At 45.0% G+C, this 20,473-nt stretch overlaps 1 protein-coding gene across 9 annotated transcripts in view; it reads right to left on the reverse strand.

Annotated features, from left to right (window-relative positions):
- Positions 1-20,473, reverse strand: part of ACSL1 (acyl-CoA synthetase long chain family member 1) — a 72,251-nt gene that overhangs the window by 30,724 nt on the left and 21,054 nt on the right. For 8 of the 9 annotated variants that reach the window (XM_058436940.1, XM_032149021.2, XM_032149018.2 and 5 more), the window contains exons 2-3: positions 17,524-17,750; positions 2,546-2,660 (exon numbers count right to left, since the gene is read on the reverse strand). In XM_058436940.1, coding sequence (XP_058292923.1) covers positions 2,546-2,660; positions 17,524-17,718 — 310 coding nt within the window. In that variant the 5' untranslated portion in view covers positions 17,719-17,750. Of the gene's footprint in view, positions 1-2,333; positions 2,443-2,545; positions 2,661-17,523; positions 17,751-20,473 lie in introns of those variants that run through there. The other variant, XM_058436944.1, reaches the window with a different exon arrangement.

Consider the following 20,473-nt stretch of genomic DNA (forward strand, 5'->3'; position numbering starts at 1 on the left):
AGTGGGTGTGCGTATGAGTCCCCCTACGATGGGAGGGTGTCCCGGCCAGGGCACTTCCCACCTGACATCCTGAGCTGCCCAGATGGGCTCCAGCCACCCATGACCCTGAACTGGAATAAACAGGTAAATATTTATCTTACTTATTTTTATTAATTGTTCCTAAATGTATGTATCGCTCACATTTATTTCATGTTTAATATAAGAAGTGTGGTCTTTATTTAGAAGTTTGGTGATGTTCTTGTGACTAGAAATATGCTGTGGGAATTTAACTCTTGTTCATATCCATTAGCCTATGGGAAAAACTGGTTTCATTATAGTCGTTTTCAAGTTGCAGTTTCTAAGAACCTATCAAAGATATTAACTGAGGACTTACCGTATACACACTCTGTGGTGGTGGTAAAGAACACACACATACACACACACACACACACACACACACACACACACACACACAGTTTCATGTGCCATATGTTAGGCTGATCCACCTGATAGATATTTACTACCACAGACAAACCCTGACCTCGACGCCAACTTTGAAAATGTTCATAAATTAAATAATACACAAGTAAGCTTGCTTTTCCTTCGTAGTGGGGCTTAATGAACCTGCTATGGGAACACTGGGACAAACTCACCAAGCTGAGACATCCAATGTCACCAGGGTCAAGTAAAAAACAACAGGTACTTTTTTTTTTTTTTTTTTGAGACAGAGTCTCGCTCTGTCGCCCAGGCTGGAATGCAATGGTGCAATCTCGGCTCACTGCAACCTCCACCTCCCCGGTTCAAGTGATTCTCCTGCCTCAGCCTCCTGAGTAGCAGGGGTTACAGACACATGCCACCACGCCTGGCTACTTTTTGTATTTTTAGTAGAGACAGAGTTTCACCATATTGGTCAGGCTGGTCTCGAACTCCTGACCTCGTGATCCACCCACCTCGGCCTCCCAAAGTGCTGGGATTACAGGTGTGAGCCACCACACCCGGCCAATAGGCACTTCTTGAGTGCATACTACATGCAACATATCATGATGGATAGAGCCAGCAATACCACATGGTTCCTAACCATAAAGAGATTATAATCTAGCTAGCAGTGGCTCAAATAAAAGCTAAGCATCAGAGGATTTAAAATAACAAAGCACAGATTCCAAGACCATTTTTAGAGAAGTACCTAATATAAGCAAAAATGAAGTGGCTAAAATAGAAAGAGGGGTGGAGAAACCAGAGGTACTCCCTCCTTCACTGAGGATGCATTAGTGGGGCGCTCACTGTGTGCCAGGCACTGTCAGTGCTGTGAAAAGAGATGACTGACAGCCACCCTGTTCTCAAGGAGCTCGGGCGAGGGGGGGCAGAATGCCAGGTGAACACTTCTGTGCCATCAGGGGTTATGCAGAAGGAATATAACATGCTGGGAGCGAAAAGGGAAGAAACGCCTCACTTGGGGGTAGGGGATGAAAATGATAGACCAGGAAGGTTTTAGAGAAAAGGTGAAATGCAGGGAGTTTTATAAGATTAAAGAATACATCAAGCACCCAGGCTGGGGGTAGAAAGAGGCTTTATGATCAAGAAAAAAAGGTGCATGGCCAGGCATGGTGGCTCGCGCCTGTAATCCCAGCACTTTGGGAGGCCGAGGTGAGTGGATCACCTGAGGTTGGGAGTTTGAGACCAGCCTGACCAACATGGAGAAACCCCATCTCTACTAAAAAATACAAAATAAGCTGGGCATGGTGGTGCATGCCTGTAATCCCAGCTACTCTACGTCGGTGAGCCAAGATCACGCCATTGCACTCCAGCCTGGGCAACAAGAGCAAAACTCTGTCTCAAAAAACAAAAAAAAGTGCACAAGTCTGGGCATGGTGGCTCACACCTGTAGTCCCAGTGCTTTGGGAAGCTGAGGCAGGAGGATCACTTGAGGCCAGAAGTTTGAGTCCAGCCTAGGCAACATAGCAAGACCCCGTTTCTAAAAAACAAAATAAAACTGCACAAAGGCTCAGGGCTGGGAGAGAGCAGAGGTAGTCGTGGTTCTGCAAGAAGTTCAGTATGACCTGAGGGCCATATACAGGAGGCCTGGGAGGGCCTGGATATCACAGGGTTTCTTATGCCACAGTTAATAATTAACGGTAATTCCATGAGCCAACATTTCCCACGTATCTTTAACAGAACACTGCCATCCTGGGATGTCAGTATTTCTTTCTCAAAATACGGGTCTCACGGTCAAGAGAGCATGAAAAATGCCGGATCGGGCCCAGTTTCACAGACCTCTTTATTGCAGGAAATGTCAGAGCCTATCGTGCACTGGTGTAACATGTGACTCACCATAAAATACAGGATGTGACACTCACATATTTGACCATGGAGCCCCCAGGGCCACAGGGAACATATAGAGGGTCCAGTGAGCATTGAGACTGACTCTGGGAAAGTTACAGTGGACACAGAGGGGCCTGAGCGATACTAAGGAGGCGAAAGATAGGAGCAAATGTGCATTTCTGAAAGGCCACTCGTTCTTCATGAAACACGGTGAGTGGGAGCCACACAAATGCAGGAAAACGCTTACTTGACACCTGTATTCCCCTCTGGAAACCTTCGTATAACGTTGTGACATCATCATAGAAATACACCAAGGGCTCGTCGCTGTCAAGCAGAGCGGATCTTCGTGCACCACCACTACCCTATCAAAAAAGAAAGGGGGGCATGTCAGAAGGCGATGCAACATGTACGCGCTGTGGAATGGCTAAATCAAGCTAATTAACATATCCATTCCTTTATATCCTTGTCACTTATTTGTAGTGAGAACACTTAAAATCTATTCTCTTAGTAATTTCAGGTATATGGTACATTGTTATTAACTACAGTCATCAACTAATAGTGAACATAGTCACCATTTTTATTAAAAATAGATGTCCTGAACTCTTTCCTATTATACAGCATAAATACACATAACTTGTATTTGTCCATTAAAAAATAAAATGCTTAAAAATTAAATTTAAAGTCTAACATGCCCCTGTGGTATCCGCACCCCTCCGGGCGGCCACCTGCAGAACAGCTGCTCAGTGAGTGTGTGCTGAAAGACTGCAGCGCAAGATGTGCTGATGTAAACCAATCATTCGCCTGGAGGTAAGCACGGACTTCGGGGAACCACGGCTAAATCAAAAAGATGCCTGAAGAAAGAAAACAGGTTCACAGACCTGTAAGTGCCGGTCCTGCCGGATAAGGCCAAAGAGAGCAAGAGAAGAGCCAGAAACTGCCACCACTACACACATTGACAGTTCTCAAGCCACTGCCATCCAAAGCACAGAGGACTGATCCTGTTCAGCGCTGGTGGAAATGAAACCCCATTTGGTTATAGTTCTAAAATGTTACCTATATTCTTTTTGAGGCTACTTCCACTATTTTATCTCCTCACCAAGCGCAATATAATCTGTTAGAAACTTCACTTTCTTGCATAGCATCTCTAACAGTTAAAATCATCAGCTACAATACATATGAATGTGCGGAGACGGGTCTTTACTAGTTTTAGGTGCGACATTTCTAGGTGTGCAGCTTTGACGTCGCTGTGCACCTTCCTCTAAGTCGTCTTCATCTGTTGGCTTCCTGAGTACATCTGCTATGTGCAAGAACTCCGACTGATGGCTAAGGCGGCAGGGCCTAGCCTCCCACAGTAGCAGCAGCAGGCTTTAGAGGTAGCAGGTCTCCAGTGTGAGCTGCTGAGTCCTCTGGGGCCAAAGGACACTGTGAGGCATCCAGACATCCACAGAAAGCCAAAAAGCACTCTTTAGAGACTGATAAATAAAAGCTCAGTGACTATGACGTCAGAGCCTACCATTTGTTTTTTTTTAATTTCAGAGAGGGGCCTTCACTTTTACAACAGTCTGGAAACCCTTGGAGAAATTAGACTGTGATATGATAACTTCTGGTACCAACAGCAGAGAACTGTCCAAAAGTGAAGAAATCATTTCTGGCTTAAGGTGTGATGAAAGAAAATAGGAGACACCAAAAACAAGTGGGGAAAAGCTAGGTCTCAGAGTAGGGTGGCAGCGCTGAGGAGAAAATGGATGGGTGCCAGGGGATGAACTCATGGGGAGTCCCTTTAGAAGGTGATGACTGCCTGATCTGTTCCCATGGACTCTTCTATTTTTATTAGGATTATCCACTTCTCTTCCTACAAGCTCTTTTGCTTTTTCTCAAGCCACTGCCATCCACGGCACAGAGGACTGATCCTGTTATAATGTACATACTGTTTAACAAACATTTAAGTGATACAGAAGTATATCAAGGAAAAATGATTACTATTAGTAGTTTGGTAAATTCTTCCCAGTCTTTTTTCTATGCTTATACATTTATAGACATTCTGTCAATATCTACTGTGTGCTACATATGTGTATTTAACTCTTTTTTTTTTTTTTTTTTTTTTGAGACGGAGTCTTGCTCTGTCCCCCAGGCTGGAGTGCAGTGGCGCGATCTCGGCTCACTGCAAGCTCCGCGCGCCATTCTCCTGCCTCAGCCTCCCGAGTAGCTGGGACTACAGGCGCCCGCCAACACGCCCGGCTAATTTTTTTTTGTATTTTTAGTAGAGACGGGGTTTCACCGTGTTAGCCAGGATGGTCTCGATCTCCTGACCTCGTGATCCGCCCGCCTCGGCCTCCCAAAGTGCTGGGATTACAGGCTTGAGCCACCGCGCCCGGCCGTGTATTTAACTCTTGATCCAAAACTGCAAATAGTTTTCTGGAGTAAATATGACCCAATCATATCTTTTAATCATCACAATGTCTTCTCTCTCAGCAGAAACTTTCTAATACCTATGGCTGTGATTCCAAACATACTTACTAACAGCATGCTACTTTATAAAGCAAAAACATTATTCTTTGTGTGCCTAAGAATGGGAGAATATCTTCGTGTTAGTGTCATGCATTATTGTTACTTAATCGCTGAGTCTGTTTTCTTTTCTGTAAAATGGAGACATCATGAGTCCACTTCCAGGGTTATTTTTTGTTAAAGAAGAACTTTCCTGTAAAATATGATGGTGTAGAATATTACTTGTGCACCCAATAACATGCTCTAACTACAGTACAAGTCCTCCATCACCTCAATCTTGACTCCAACAAATAGCCTGAAATTCAGAAGCAATTTTGGGGCTTTGTAGTGAGTATCAGAAGCCTTTTCAACCCATGAAGCCACCAGAAACACCTAAGGCACCAAGGCTAAGGTAGGAAGAGAAAGGGGAAAAGAACAAAATGATAGAAAACAGGAAGAATGAGAGGGTGTGAAAAGAGATAAGTACCAAGTATGATGGTGAAGTGTGGTTGTCTCAGCATGGCCTCGAGATGCAGGCAGCCTGGCCGCCCACAGGGAGGTCCTCACCAAGCTCTGCTTACAAGGTGCTTTCTATACCTCCTGACACAACAGAAATGCATTCACGGTCTTTTTCAGCGCTCTCTCTTCAAAAGCAACACCACTTTCTGCACTCTGCAGAGGACTTCCCCTAGCTGTGAATGGGCAGATGGGGATAAGGTGAACAAGACACGAGCTTGTTCTGAAGGAGCCCATGTCGTGTCTCTAAGTGACTACAGGGACTCCAGGGAGCCCTGGCTGAGCAGAAGAGTGCAGGGAGAGTCAGGATGAACAGACAGAAGCAAGCCTGAAATCTCAGGTGCACAGGCTCATCCTAGAGTCAAGGTTCTCAAAGTGTGGTCTGCAGAACACCTGGCACTGGTTAGGAAAGCAAATCACGCCAGACCTGCTGAATCCGTAACTCTGGGGATGCGATCCAGGGGATGCTAAAGTTTGAGAAGCACCTTCCTAGAGACATTAAGGTTTCCAGCGGGGAAGTGGTGAGGATGGGCTAATGGGTTAGAAAGAAATCTACAAGAAGTGTAAGCAGTGTGAGGAACAGGAGGGAGGGGAGAGATTGGGGAGAAACCAACTCCTACAGACCTGGATAGGGCAGTGGGAGTTGGGAGCCGGGAAGGACCAAGGCACTGGGCATGCTGCAGCACTCAGAACAGGATTTGACAGGGAATGGGGTGTAGGCAGAAAGAAGGAGGGCTGAGAAGAAAAACTGTTCCCTTTAATCAAATAGAAGACTGGGCACTGGGGGTAGGCTTCAGAAAAGAGATAAGTTTAGCTTTGGACATACAGAGACCATATCCCTTCAAGACAGGTCAACCACCTTGGTCAACATCCTAAATTTTATTTTGAGAACCACTGCTCTAGAGGACCATTTTATAACAAACTTTTAGCTAAATAATTTTTTACTTAAGTTTTTGGTGGTGTATAATCTTCTGGAATCCGAGAAACATGAAGGCAAACGAGCTAAATCAAAGTTAAAGAAGTGAATGATATCCCCAATAAAGCAACATCTTGACATGTAACCTGGGGCAAGATATTTATTATTACCCTAATTAGCAATTAGAATAATGAGAAAAGCTTGAAAATGAAGCAGTAAATGAGACATCTGCCAAAAGGAGACACTAATTGAAGGCTCGATGATATGGGATAAAAGGTCACACTGTCACTCAGTTGTCAGACATAACTGTAATTTCAAGAAAGGGGGTTGAATAAGAAGGGGAAGGGCACAAAACATTAGGATCTGTGCTTCAAAATCTGTGGCTCTATGAAAGGACCACACATTCCAATAATGAATCTTTTTTTTTTTTTTTTTCCAAAACAGGGTCATGCTCTGTTGCCCAGGCTGGAGTTCAGTGGCATCATCAGAGCTCACTGCCGTCTCAACCGTCTGCGCTCAAGCAATCCTCCCACTTAGCCTCCCGAGTAGCTGAAACCACAGACACAGGCCACCTCCCTTGGCTAATTTGTTTATTATTTGTAGAGACAAGGTCTCACTATGTTGCCCAGGCTGGTCTCAAACTCCTGGGCTCAAGTGATCTTTCCGCCCAGGCCTCCCAAAGTATTGGGATTACAGGCGTGAGCCATTGCGCCTGGCCCAGTGTTGCTATTCTTTGAACAAAAATGCTATATTTAAAATTGGGTGTTAGCAATCTTAGTTATATCTACATAAGCAAGGGGTTGCAAGCTGAGTGCTGGGAAGCAAAGCTGTAACAATTGGAGCCTAAAATGCCTGTAGGTTTTACGAGATAGACCCACTTCAAAACCTGGGCACTTAAATACTGTATTAGGTAAGTCCACATGGCTATTTCTAGGGATGCCTATTTAAATGAAAAATAGCTTAAATTTGGCCCTTATGGCCTTCTGACATAACCTACTCATCAGCGGGCAGTGTGTGGGGCTCGCTTGGGCTCAAGAAACAGGGCAAGCAAAGCAGACAACCCCAGCCGAATGTGTAGGAAATCAGTCATGAGCCAGTGAGTCAGCAGGCATTATGGGTCTTTTATTCCTCCTGCTATAGACCTCTTTAATGTGGTTACATAGTGTTCCCAGTTAAAAAAAAAATATGGTGAGTCAAACCCACTACAGTGAAATGGTGGTCATGAGTATATTCCGCAACATCTCTACAAGCTCAGGTTCCTCCTGAGGTCAGTCTCCCCACAAGGGCTGAATTAGGAAACAAGTCCAAGTTCCCCTTGGGGGCAGGAAGGGCAGGAAAACCGTGAACATCTGCATATCAAAGGTTTCCAAGGCCAGAACTCTCACCAATATTTGACTAACAGGAACACAATGGCCAGTTATTTTGTACCACTCCCCTATTTAAGTGCAAAAGCAAATTATGCCGTTGAGGATTTCTTAGGGGTAGAGAAGCCCAAGCTTTACCACTCATAGGCTCATTCATTTCCATTTCCAAATGGGCATCTACAGGCCATAGCGGTTAAATGCCCCTTGTGTTGCTATTGTTTATGCAAGAGAGGGATAGGGAGGTGGACGCAGGGTGAAAGGGAGAAGGGAGAGTGAGAGAGAGGAGGGAAAGGAGTAGAAGGGGAAGAGGCAGAGCCAAGTAACTTCTAAAGAGACTGCCAAAGACGTGGCTGGGTTCTAATGCGGGATCCATCTCTAGGGTGCAAAGGAGCATGTAGAACCACAGTCCGGGGGTAAAAATGATTCCTTTTTGTTTTTTCTAATACCTAATACGTGGTCTATACAGCTGTTCCCCTTCAGGATACCCAAATCCAGATGCTCAAGTCCCTGATATAAAATGGCACAGTATTTGCATATAACCTATGCACATCTTTCTGTATACTCTAAATGGTCTCTAGATTACTCGCAATACCTAATATGATGTAAATAAGTAGCTGTTATACCGTATTGTTCAGGGAATAATGATAAGGAAAAAATGTCTGGCAATGTTCAATACAGACAAAACCATCCATTTATTTTCATGGAATATTTTCAATCCACGGATACAGAGCGCCAGCCGTATCCTTCCCAGCATTTACATTTTACACGCATCTTAGCCTGCTCAGAACTCTGTCATGTGCTTCTTTTTGTAAACAGACACAAAACTACTTTTCCATCCAGTGACCTTTCAGAGAGGAACTCTGGCCATCAATTCTCATATCTAGCAGACTACATCTTTGATATACTACACTAGGTCTTTTAAAGGCCAGCCCCTGGGCAACTCCCCCTCCACAGTAATTTCTAAATGACAATGGACAGATATTTTTAAAATTCCCAGATTCCCCCCAATACAGTGAACTGTAAATGTCACAAGGTAACAATGAGGCCTCACGCTCACTATTCATACTCACTATTGAACTAGCTGACTTCCCAAGATCCTTTCCTCCCAGCTGAGCACAGAAGGGCAGAACTATCCTGACACCGGCGTGCAGGAAAGATGGAAGGTGAGTGAATGTGTACGGAGCCTGCTAAAGGCCAGCCCCTCTCCAGATGAGGAAGCTCAGACTCGGGGGGCCGCTTCCCTTCTCAGTCCCATGTCCACCACGTGGTGGAGCGGAGCTTCGAACCTAGCTCAACGAGACATCCAGATACGTCAAGGTTTGCTTGGCGGTTCACAGGCAGGTCCCAAACATGCCCACACCTCTTTCATCTGTGTGTGGAGACATCCTTCATCCTTGAGGAGGCGGGGTCCAGGTCACCTGTGCCTGGCTGGGTTTTCTCATTTTTCAACACTTGCTCCTAACCCTCAGAACCTTTTTTCTTTTCATTCCTAGTTCATCTCCAGTTTCCAACTTCCCAGCTCCCCACTATCCCAATCAGAGGATTTGCTGAAGAGGGACGGGGGGTGGGGGTAGGAGGCTGACACGGTACTTCGCAAAACATCTCATCACCAGAAAAAAAATCAGCTGACCACAAGAGGGGAAGTATCACCCTCCCGCCTCCACGAAAGGGAAGAAAATTTGAAGTCACGATGTCCAAATTCCTACAAATACACACTGTTCCAGAAAACAGGACTGCCAGTAGAATTTTTACATGCCAACCATTTGAATATACAAGGCATCTGCTTCACTTCTGCCTAGTTCAAAAGGGAGCCACATTCCTATCTACCACCTTTGGTTGGCTTTTGGACAATGGGTGCTGAACGTGTTTTGTCAAGAAACACAGCCTATGCTGGTCATTTTTCATTTGGCACCAGTTGGTTCCATTTGGCTGTTTTTAAACATAAGTAAATATTACAGCACGCATTTCTGTCATTAAACACGTTCTCTGTTTAATGAAGCCTGTGAGAAGCGACATCATTTGTACAAAATCAAATTGTGTTTTCAGACCTGCTTTATCATATTCCCTATGTATCTGTAGGGACCTTTAGCTTTTTCTTTCTGGGTAAAGGGAGCCTGGAAATAGTTTTTTAAAATATAACAATCAACCTCTTTCTTTCTTTGAATTCCTAAGACAGGCACTTAATACTCCGGTGGCCTGGTCTTGGCATAAAGATCAGAAACTCTGCCTTCAGTTCTCACCCTGCAGGCCGCCCCACCCAACCACCACTGCTCATTACCAGCTCTAACACTTTTCCCACCTAATTCAGCCACCTAAAAGCATCCCTAAGTCAGCAGACAGGTCTTACGGTCTCTTAGAAAGCAACTCAGTTGTTTCCTGTAATGTGAGATTTGTAAGAAAAAGTAATTTAGCAAGGTTTTTCATAACTTATTAAGAAGCTCATTAAGTTTTAGAAAAGGTGCTGAAGTACCTCAAGGCATGAAAATGCTGATGTTTGCACCCTGCCAGAATAACATTTCTAAACAAAAACACCCCCTCTAAGCATACTCTCTCCATCCCAGCTATGCTGGTTAATTCTGAGTGTCAACTTGATTAGACAGAAGGATATGATGTATTGATCCTGGGTGTGTCTGTTGAGGGTGTTGCCAAAGGAGATTAACATTTGAGTCAGTGGGCTGGCAAAGGCAGACCCACCCTTAATCTGGGTGGGCACCATCTAATCAGCTGCCAGCACAGCTAGGATAAAAGCAGGCAGAAAAACATGAAAAGACTAGACTGGCTTAGCCTCCCAGCCTACATCTTTCTCCCGTGCTGGATGCTTCCTGCCCTCGAACATCAGACTCCAAGTCCTTCAGTGTTGGTTCTTGGACTGGCTTTCTTGCTCCTCAGTTTGCAGATGGCCTACTTGGGTCCTTTTGATTGTGTGAGTTAATACTCCTTAATAAACTCCTATATATCCATCCTATTAGCTCTGTCCCTCTAGAGAACCCTGATTAATACACCACCCCACTGCCCCAACTGCCAGGATCGCTTGCCGCAAATGTCCTCAAATGCTGGAATACTTCTCAGTAATTCTCTGAGTACCATGTCAGCAAAGTTGCTGGGGTAGAATTAAAAGGGGAAATCTTTGCTCCCATCTTCATTTGACCATCTGCACAATTATGTTCCTATCAAGACCATGGAATAACAGGCCATGGGGAATAGTGACCCGGAATCTGCAATCACACATGGTAATAAACGGAAGTTAATGCCTAAAAACAGCCCATATTTCCATAAGGATGAAGGATAGGGATGAAGCCAGAGCATTGGATCAGGAGATTCTTCTGAAGTCTCACACACACTTCTAGTTAAATACACATCGGATAACTGATTTCTGTTCCGAAGCTTCCCAGAGATGAGAATTAGGTTTATATTTACAAATGACTGTAGAAACAGTATTTATTCGGTCATATTTACAAATGACTACAGAAACAACCAGATGCTACTACTGTTCCTAACACTTGTCCCTTCCTCTCAGCATTCACCTGCTACCTCCCACCTGGTTCAAAATCATTCATCTATTGCCCCATCTTGCAACTAACTGTGACACTCATTCTTCAGACCCACCAGGCTGGGGTCAGTGAGGGCAAGTGACACCACCATCCAACTCAACCCCAGCTGCCCTTCCTGGACAGCTCCCTTCCTGCCCACTCCTGGCAGTTTCCACTAAGGCTTGTCTCTAAATGTCTGCCTCACAGACACGTGTAATCCTGCCAAGATCAACAACAGCTCCCGCTCAGAGCAGGCCCCAGCCACTCCAGTCCAGAAGGGTGTCTCGCCACCCTCAGCGTTTCCACTGGCATGACCCCTATAGGCCCACACTTACTTTACCTCCACAAGTCTGGTGTGAGTCTTCATAAAAACTTAAGAATCAATGAGCTGCTCTCTTCTCCTGTAAAAATTACTTCTCCCAGTTTGCAAGTGGGCCTTTACATGCATACATGTGTGAAGCATGGTTATGTGGAAATGAGGGATTCCACCAGCCACATGGGGAAATCCTACTTGGTAATATGCTTCATATACACCCTCTAAACATGGATGAAGGATGCTAGTCCTTGTTGCAGTGTGCATGTGAGCTGGAGGTCTGTGGTTTGTTCATGCAGGCCATGACACTGAGAAGGCCTCTGGTGGAGTGTGACTTTTGAATTGTAAACCATGCTGTTGATTGAGCACGGCTTCCACAGCCTGGATATGCCGCCTTTAGTTTGCTTCTTCCAAATCCTTACCTGAGAATGAACCCACAGCTGTAGTTCTATGGCATGAAAACAAGTCACTTGCATTGACTGCTCTAGTCTCAAGATGGCTCTCACCCTCTGCCAAGGACAAGGGGTCTGAGCGGTACTTCCTGCTGGCCTGGGGCTCCCTGAGGGAAGCAGCCTTCTCTGCCCTGGTACTGTGCACATCATGCCAGAAACACTCAAGTCCTTGCTGAATGAATATAGATCTGCTAACTATTCTCTGTGACTTGTGGAGAATTAAACCCAAAGCGCCACATCCTCTGTGGCAGGCTTTATGAAGCACAGGATTAAAATGCTAAAGCAAGTTGCTAACCATATATATGCTAACATATGGATGTATAAATTTCAATCTCTCATGCAAAAGGGCCACCGGCCAGCATGTGACCTGGAGGTCATGAGATCATTTGGTGTGGAATTTAGTCATCCAACTAGGAAACAAGGTCAGTTATACCCAAGGCACTGGTTCTGTGTATTATAAGATATGAACCCATGCTGGAACCAAGGTCTGATAACAATCTACAGTGAATCTGTGATAGACTAACTGGGTTAGTCACCAGAAGTAAACCTTAATCCAGGTTCTGATATTCTTAAAATTAAGTCTTAGGAAAGACTTGAAGGCATAAAAAAGTTTTTACTTGCTAAAATTTATTCCCTTCTCTTATATCTAAAAACAAACAAATAACACATATCACAGGTTTTTGTTTAAGTACATTATGATCTTGTAGTAGTTGTCAAAAATCTTTCCGAACTAATTTGACAAGTCAGTCATCTCAATGCCCATACCACCTCTCTCATAAGGAGAGAAACTCACATATTCTCTCTGGAGGGTTTCCATCTCACTGGCTTAGAAGGAGCAGGCGAAGGGCAGGTGCCACTTGCATGGGGCTCATCACCAACGGCCCCCTCTGGCAAACAGGGCCACACAGCAGCCATTCCCATTCCCAGGTGACCCTAAGGCCCAGTATCCAAAATTCCAGTGGCTCCCCTCAGTCCAGCAAAACTGCTTCCACAGGAAGCAGCCCTTGAGGATGCCTCCAATCCAGAGCAGGGCCAGACTGGCTGTGCCAGCGTAGCACTGATTGTGATCATCGGAGTTGTAGCTGCAGACGGAGATAAGGTAGCCTCCAGAGCATCTCACACATTATGAGCTTCTGTGAATGTCACAGGGGTCCGTACTAACTGGGAGCAGCAGGTCTTGCACACAGGACTTGCCTGCACTACTACCTCCTTCAGCAATTATAAAGGTTCTCATCTATATTCATAACGGTTCACGGCCTAAATCTCTCAAACTCTGATAGGTGGACCTGAAACCGCATCAACACCAACTTCTGCTCTGATTCCATCTATGTCTGACCTGGTTCAGGGATAGAGGATGAGGGAAGGGCAGAGCCACTCAGGTTTTCACAGTCCTGTGCCCCTTTCATACCAGTCCTCACCATTACCTGATTCTTTTTTTTTTTTTTTGAGATGGAGTCTTGCTCTGTTGCCCAGGCTGGAGTGCAGTGGCGCAATCTCGGCTCACTGCAACCTCCGCCTCCCAGGTTCAAGCAATTCCCATGTCTCAGCCTCCCGAGTAGTTGGGATTACAGGCACATGCCACCACATCTGGCTGATTTTTGTATTTTTAGTAGAGACGGGGTTTCACTATATTGGTCAGGCAGGTCTTGAACTCCTAACCTCAGGTGATCCACCCACCTTGGCCTCCCAAAGTGCTAGGATTACAGGCGTCAGCCACTGTGCCCAGCCCACTACCCGATTCTTGACAATTTCTGATCCTATACCCAACAGAACCTAGACTGTTTTTATTTTACCTGTCCATTTTGCTCCTTCCATTTCCATCACTACCTTTAGACTCATTTGCCTACACATCCATTTTCAAAAGAGCCTGCTCTAGGCCAGGTGCTGTGGCTCACACCTGTAATCCCAGCACTTTGGGAGGCCAAGGTGGGAGGATTGCTTGAGCCCAGGAGTTTGAGACCAGCCTGGGCAACACAGCAAGACCTCATCTCTAAAAAAAATTTTTTTTAATTAGCCAGGCATGGTGGTGCATGCCTACAGTCGTAGCTACTCTGGAGTTAGAGGTGAGAGAACAGCTTGAGCCCAGGAGTTTGAGGCTGTAGTGAGCTACGACCACACCACTGCACTCCAGCCTGGGCAACAGAGCGAGACCCTATCTCCAAATAAACAAACAAACAAACAAGCCTGCTCCTGGGTTCAGAGGCTCAAGCCACTGACTCTTCATATTGATCTGGACAGATCCAAACTTTCCTTATTATCCTGGTTTACTGCCCCCTTCCCCAAAGCCCTAGTTACAATATACAACTTTCTACTACTATAATGAAGGCAGCATAACAGAGTTCTGGACCTTCTACTAACTGTATGATACAATTTTACCTCTTTGGACTCAGTTTTCTTGTGTATAAAATATGAAGATTAAAAGACAAACGGAGAAAAACTAACATTTGCTGCATACTTATTGTGGGCCAAGCAGACATTGCATAACTATTCAGTCCTCTTAGCAACACTGAAGGAGGAAAGGTACTGTCACTTCTGTTTTCCATATGAGGAATCTGAAGGTCAGAAAAGCCTGGTGAACTTGCCCAAGGCTGCCTGGTCTAAGTTGGAGTCCAGTCCCACATCTGCCCCATCCCTCTTCTCCCTGATCCCTTTCCGCTCCAACACGCTCCTGTACTTTGCTTAACTGCAACCATGCGTGTCTGGGCTCCGACCAATCCCAAAAGGTTTCCAGTCACTCCAGTGAAGATCGTTGTCACTAGGGCGCCATGGCGCTTCAATCTCAGAGAACAGGCTAAAACATTTAGCCAGGCTAAACCGGAACACTGGCTAACACCGGAAATCTTGCATTATCTGTGACAGTGATGTGAAAAGAAAGCAAACCCACAAAATCTGCTTCCATCCATTTCTCAAAGTCACAGAGCAGCAGCAGCAAAATCCTTCAGAAGATGGAAGTTCTTCCTTGGCACGCAGGGCGTCACAGTTATGACTGTGAGCTGCCACTACAGACACAAGGACGTGGTTCTCCAGACAGGGCCCTGATCAGTCCAGGCTCCAACACTTAGGAAACACTTTTTGGATTCTGTTCCTAACCCAGCTTGTCTGTCCCGTTCTCTAATTTAGGTCTTCATTAGAGGTGACCAGCATGAGTGTTAACCTCCTCTTTACAACCCTGATTTTTATTTTTCTTAGAGACAAGGTCTTGCTCTGTTGCCCAGGCTGGAGTGCAGTGGCACAGTCATAGCTCACTGCAGTGTCCAACTCCTGGGTTCAAATGATTCGTCCACTTCAGTCTCCTGAGTAGCTGGGACTACAGCCATGAGCCACCACACCCAACTAATTAAAATAAAAAAATTTATAGAGATGAAGTCTTGCTATGTTGCCCAGGCTGGTCTCAAACTCCTGGCTTCAAGCAATCCTCTCACCTCGGCCTCCCAAAGTGCTGGGATTACAGTCATGTGCCACTGCACCCAGCCCTACAATCCTGATTTTTAAAAGGAAATTTCAGAAGGTGTAACTTACAAAGAACCTCTGTGCTACTGCCTTAAAAATCAGTAGCTGGGAAACAGCCAGCGTGGGTTGTGATGAGAAGTGGCCAAACCAAAAAGTGCGGATTCTTCTCAGTTTATTATCCGTGTAAACTTTATTGGACGAGGAGGGTGATAAAAACTGTGCATGTGAGATGAGGGTGCAGAGTGAGGGTGGGAACTGGCAAATCCTGCTTACTTGTTTTCAAAGTAGGAACACAGCAACAATATTCCACTCCGGCCACCAGACCCCCGCAGCAGCGCCAGATGCACAGGGTCTTCACCGGTACCTTATGAAGTGAATCAAGTTCCTCTTTCCCTTCCCTAGGTGTCCATAGGATGATGCTAGCTATATCAAAGCATCTGTTAATTATTAAGCACCATAATTCCAGAGCTACTTTTAAATTTAAATTTTTAACTTCTTTTTTAAAAAGGCAAAGCAAGCTCAGTATCTATTTCTAAGCCCCACAAATTCTGAAAATCAGAGCTAAATCAGTGTCTATGAACAGAGAAAAATCAGGAAGCCTCTATCCTGGGCAGTAAAATTACAGATTTTCATTTTTTGCTGCATATCTAAAGTTTTCAATTGTTCTAGAGAGAACATACGTAATTATTTTAATAAGGCACAATGCCTTTATACTAAGCTAAAGTCTTAAAACCACATGTAAGTGCCCCCACAATTTCTCATATAATAGGAATTACTCATTTCTTAACAGTTACTGCTAAGTTATACATGTCTTAACACTGCACTTGCCAACAACTCTTCATAGAGATGGCAGTGCTGCCGTGATACATCAGGTGCTCTGCCAGTAGAGAATGAATGCCAGAACCTCACAGGAATCCCTTAGGAAAAGGGAGATTCCACTCATTCCTCAGCCTGTGTGATTAGCTGAGGTGAAATACTAAGGTACCCTGACCTTCTAAACAGAAATCAAGTAGAAAGTTAACTTTTCTCAGCTGTAGTTCAGTCATTCTATATTTATATTTTGGCATGAATTAGACTGAAGAATCTTTTATATATTTTAAGAGTTTCACATTAATGAATCCAAGAACTTGTCTAAAATAAAACAAAGACCTAGAATCCCATAAATAACAAAAATGCTGACTCCAGCCAGGGCTTTATGTGGAAGGGCACACACTCCCTCTGCGGTGGTCAGCCCGGGAGGGTGTGGAAGGCCTTCCATCTCTTACATCTGGAAGCAGTAAATGGGGGGGATCTTGTGTTTCACAATGTTCTTCTGCGTATCTGCTGAATGCGGGAAACACTGAAGGGTGACTGACTTGGGCAGGGGAAAGCAAGTGACCACAGAGAAAAGCAAAGAACAGGTGAGGAGTGGAAGCACCAGTGAGCATGCGGCCTCTTCATCTTCTCCACACCCCGCCTTTCTCACTAGGGAAGGCAGGGAGAACAGGAGCACTAAGAATCTTCCTGAAAGGATCCTAAGGTTTCCTTGCGCCATCCCTCCTATTAAGCCCTAATTGTCCGCGTTCCAGTTTCATTTTCCTAACATGAGAGCACAGCCTCCAGTGTGCCCAAGTCACACACAACCACAGCGCTCAGCAACCCAGCCAGACGCGCCTCTTAGGGTTGTTTCTTCATGTCCTGCCCCGAATTCTGCAGCCATGTTCTTCTGTCAAGTTCTTACTCCAGCCCTATTCTATTTGAAATCCCAAAGTCCCTTCCAACAGCCTAGGGATGTGTTCTAAGTGTCAGATGTACCACCAGTGCATTCTTTCGGTAACATTTGTTTGAAAACTCTCATTCCTGCCAGAATCGAACTCCTGTGAGAACAGGGGTTCTGTGCTGTATTTTTCCTTGTGGAATCCTCCAGGCTGACCACAGTGCCTACCACAGGGTAGAAACAACGTCATTTCTAGAATGATCTTCCATGTGACGGGAGGTAGACACCCAACCAACACCCTCTCATCTGTCCCTGTGCCTATATTTTGCCCTGTACCTCTATTTACCACCATCAGTAATTTGGCACATTTCCATTTATAAAGTGCACTTACAAACAAATATTTGATTGTGACTGTGATCTTGATGGATATCACATTCAACAGGGCTTAGCTCACCTGGGGAAATGCGGAGAAAACACACAAGGCAGGCTGGGCCCTCCACTTACCGCCACTTCCACTGACTGCATGGAGAGGTCACATGGTGGCTTCAGGGGTTTGGGTCTCGTGGCGTACCAGAAAGTGGTGAGTGCTGCAAAAGCTCCGAAGCCCATAAGCGTGTTGGTCGGAAGAGTACGCACGTACTGTCGCAAGTCAACCAGCTCTGGCATTCGAAAATACCGGAACAACTCGTGGGCTTGCATTGTCCTGTGTTGATAGTTCTCTATGCTGAATTCTGTTGGAAGAGAAAAATGTCATGTTCATTCCAGGGAAGCAGGACTCCTCTCCAGAACTCCAAAATTCCCAAAGGCCAGCCATCTAATTGGGTAGCTGCTCGGCCAGTCTAGGCATTAAACCCACAATCTAATGATCCGGGGCTTCTCCTGGCTGTCAAGTGTCATTTTTCTAAAAACACTTTAGGATTTCATTTTCATTCTATTTCTCCATTACCTTGTATTGAAAAAACCCCATTCTCTTCCTTTCATTAACCATATTAAAAAGATTTTACTCAGGAAGAAGTCTTCCCATAAAAACTCAAATAAGTAGATTTAAGTTTCTATTTTCTTCTTTGCTATTATGTCTCTGCTCTCGTCTGTCCACTTAATCAAAAACACTCGACTCTCATTGTCAAGGCTAATGGGAATATGAGTGAAGGGGAAGTACAAGCCCAAACCACCTAAGGGCCATCAGTTTCGATTTCTTCCAACAGATCTCAGAACAAGTTCCCAAAGTGGTTAAACACATCAATCTAAATTTCACCTTCCTGTACTCCTCACACCACAATAGTGGCAATATAAATGCTGGGAAACCCATAGTTGGCTATTCTGGTAAGATCAGTTTCTTTTACACTCCCCAAGACATTACAGCCAAAAGAAACAAACAGATAAATTGGTGTGCATAAACTTTAAACCAACCACCAGATATCTAAAGAGGGAATACAGCACAGTGTTTGAGAGAAAGTACAGAATAGTATTTGAGATCCTAGATGCAGCCGGGCATGGTAGCTCACGCCTGTAATCCCAGCACTTTGGGAGGCCAAGGCAGGTGGATCACTTGAGGTCAAGAGTTTGAGATCAGCCTGGCCAACAGGGTGAAAACTCCATCTCTTCAAAAAATACAAAAATTAGCTGGGTGTGGTGGTGGGCACCTGTAATCCCAGCTACTCAGGAGGCTGAGGCAGGAGAATTGCCTGAATCCAGGAGGCAGTGGGTTGCAGTGAGCCGGGATCGTGCCACTGCACTCCAATCTGGGTGACAAAGTGAGACTCCGTCTCAAAAAAGAAAAAAAAGACCCTAGATGCTAGAGGCAAATTCTGCCTCCCTGGCCTATGAGCTGTATGATTTGGGACAAATGACCTCACCTCCCCGTGCCTCAGTTTCCTCATCTGTAAATGGAGACGGAAATAGCACCTTATCTCGCAGGGCTTTTCTGACTGCTAGATGACTCACGTAAAGAGGTAAGAATGATCTCACATACTTTAGAAAGTGCTCAAAAATGTTAGATATTATGATTAGTTCCTCTACCAACGCTCTGTGATTCATCCCGAGTGCAGAATAAGCAAAGCACGCAGGTAAAAACACTGCCTACGAGGAGTGTTCAGACAAAATTCAGAAGCTTCTGCACGGCAAAAGAAACTACCAGCAGAGCGAACAGGCAACCTACAGAATGGGAGAAAATTTTTGCCATCTACTCATCTGATAAAGGGCTAATATCCAAAGTCTACAAAGAACCCCAAAAAATTTACAAGAAAAAAACAAAAATTTACAAGAAAAACAACAAACAAGTGGGCAAAGGATATGAACAGACATTTCTTAAAAGAAGACATTTATGCCACCAACAGACACATGACAAAATGCTCATCATCACTGGTCATCAGAGAAATGCACTGTGGTTTTGATTTGCATTTCTTTTTCTTTGTTAAAATATCGAAATTTTCTGCTAAAGTTTAAATTTAAATGAAATTAATTTTAAATTTAATGGTCTCTGTTTTACAGGCCATTAATACTACCAGAACCAACATAATGTATTTGCTCTGCTCATTCAATCTCTGCTACAATGAATCCGTGTAAGTGTACACACACACACACACACACACACACACACACACACGAAATTTCAAGGTTTACCATGACAGCAAAGAAAGAACAGATAAGCAGATTTCTTCAGGCCATGGTTCTGGAAAGAAGGCAACAGCACTTACAAAACCACTCACCATCTGTGCCACCAACAGCTGACTGCTAGGTGACACCCCACTGCAGACACAGAAGAGGGCAGTGAGCCTGGGGGTGGGCGGGGGTTAGCAGGGCTCAGCCGCGCTCCCCCAGCCTATCAAGGTCCCTCAGGGCATAAGTCACATGCCGAGCCCCACGCTGCTGCCCACTGGGCTAAAGGTAACTAGCAGACAAAATCCACACTTGACTTCTCAGGAGAGCAGAGGGGTGGAAGATAGGCCAATGGGCAGCCAGCAGCAAAGTCACCCCACTGCTCCACCCATGGGCAGGGACAGGCATCAGTGAGTGTTGCTGCCAGGACCGGTTCTGAAAACAGACACTGTTTTCTTTCTGCTCAGCTTCCCAGTAAGAGACAATGGGCATGTATTTTTTAAACCACTGAAATGAAGGATAGGATGCTGGGTGGTATGTTTAACCAAGGTAAGGCATACCAAGAAAGAAACAGATTGCCCAGAGCATGCTGACAGCAGATTTATTATACACGAATACATAGGAATTGAGCTACTCCCGTCACTCTGCATATCTGAGCACCTAGTGTGAGCCAGGCTTTGGCCAGGCGCTGGGGAGACAGTGTTGATGACCTGGTCTATACTTTCAATGGGCTAACCTTCTAGCAGGGAAGATAAAAATCAAACAAGCAAGGTCTGCAAGGCATAGGAGAAGGCCTTTCTGAGGAAGGGATGTACACCAGGCGGGATATGCAGACAAATCAAGTCCATGTCCTATT

The sequence above is a fragment of the Hylobates moloch genome, unplaced genomic scaffold (genome assembly GCF_009828535.3).
Source record: "Hylobates moloch isolate HMO894 unplaced genomic scaffold, HMol_V3 SCAFFOLD_3, whole genome shotgun sequence".
Classification (NCBI taxonomy): Eukaryota; Metazoa; Chordata; class Mammalia; order Primates; family Hylobatidae; genus Hylobates; species Hylobates moloch.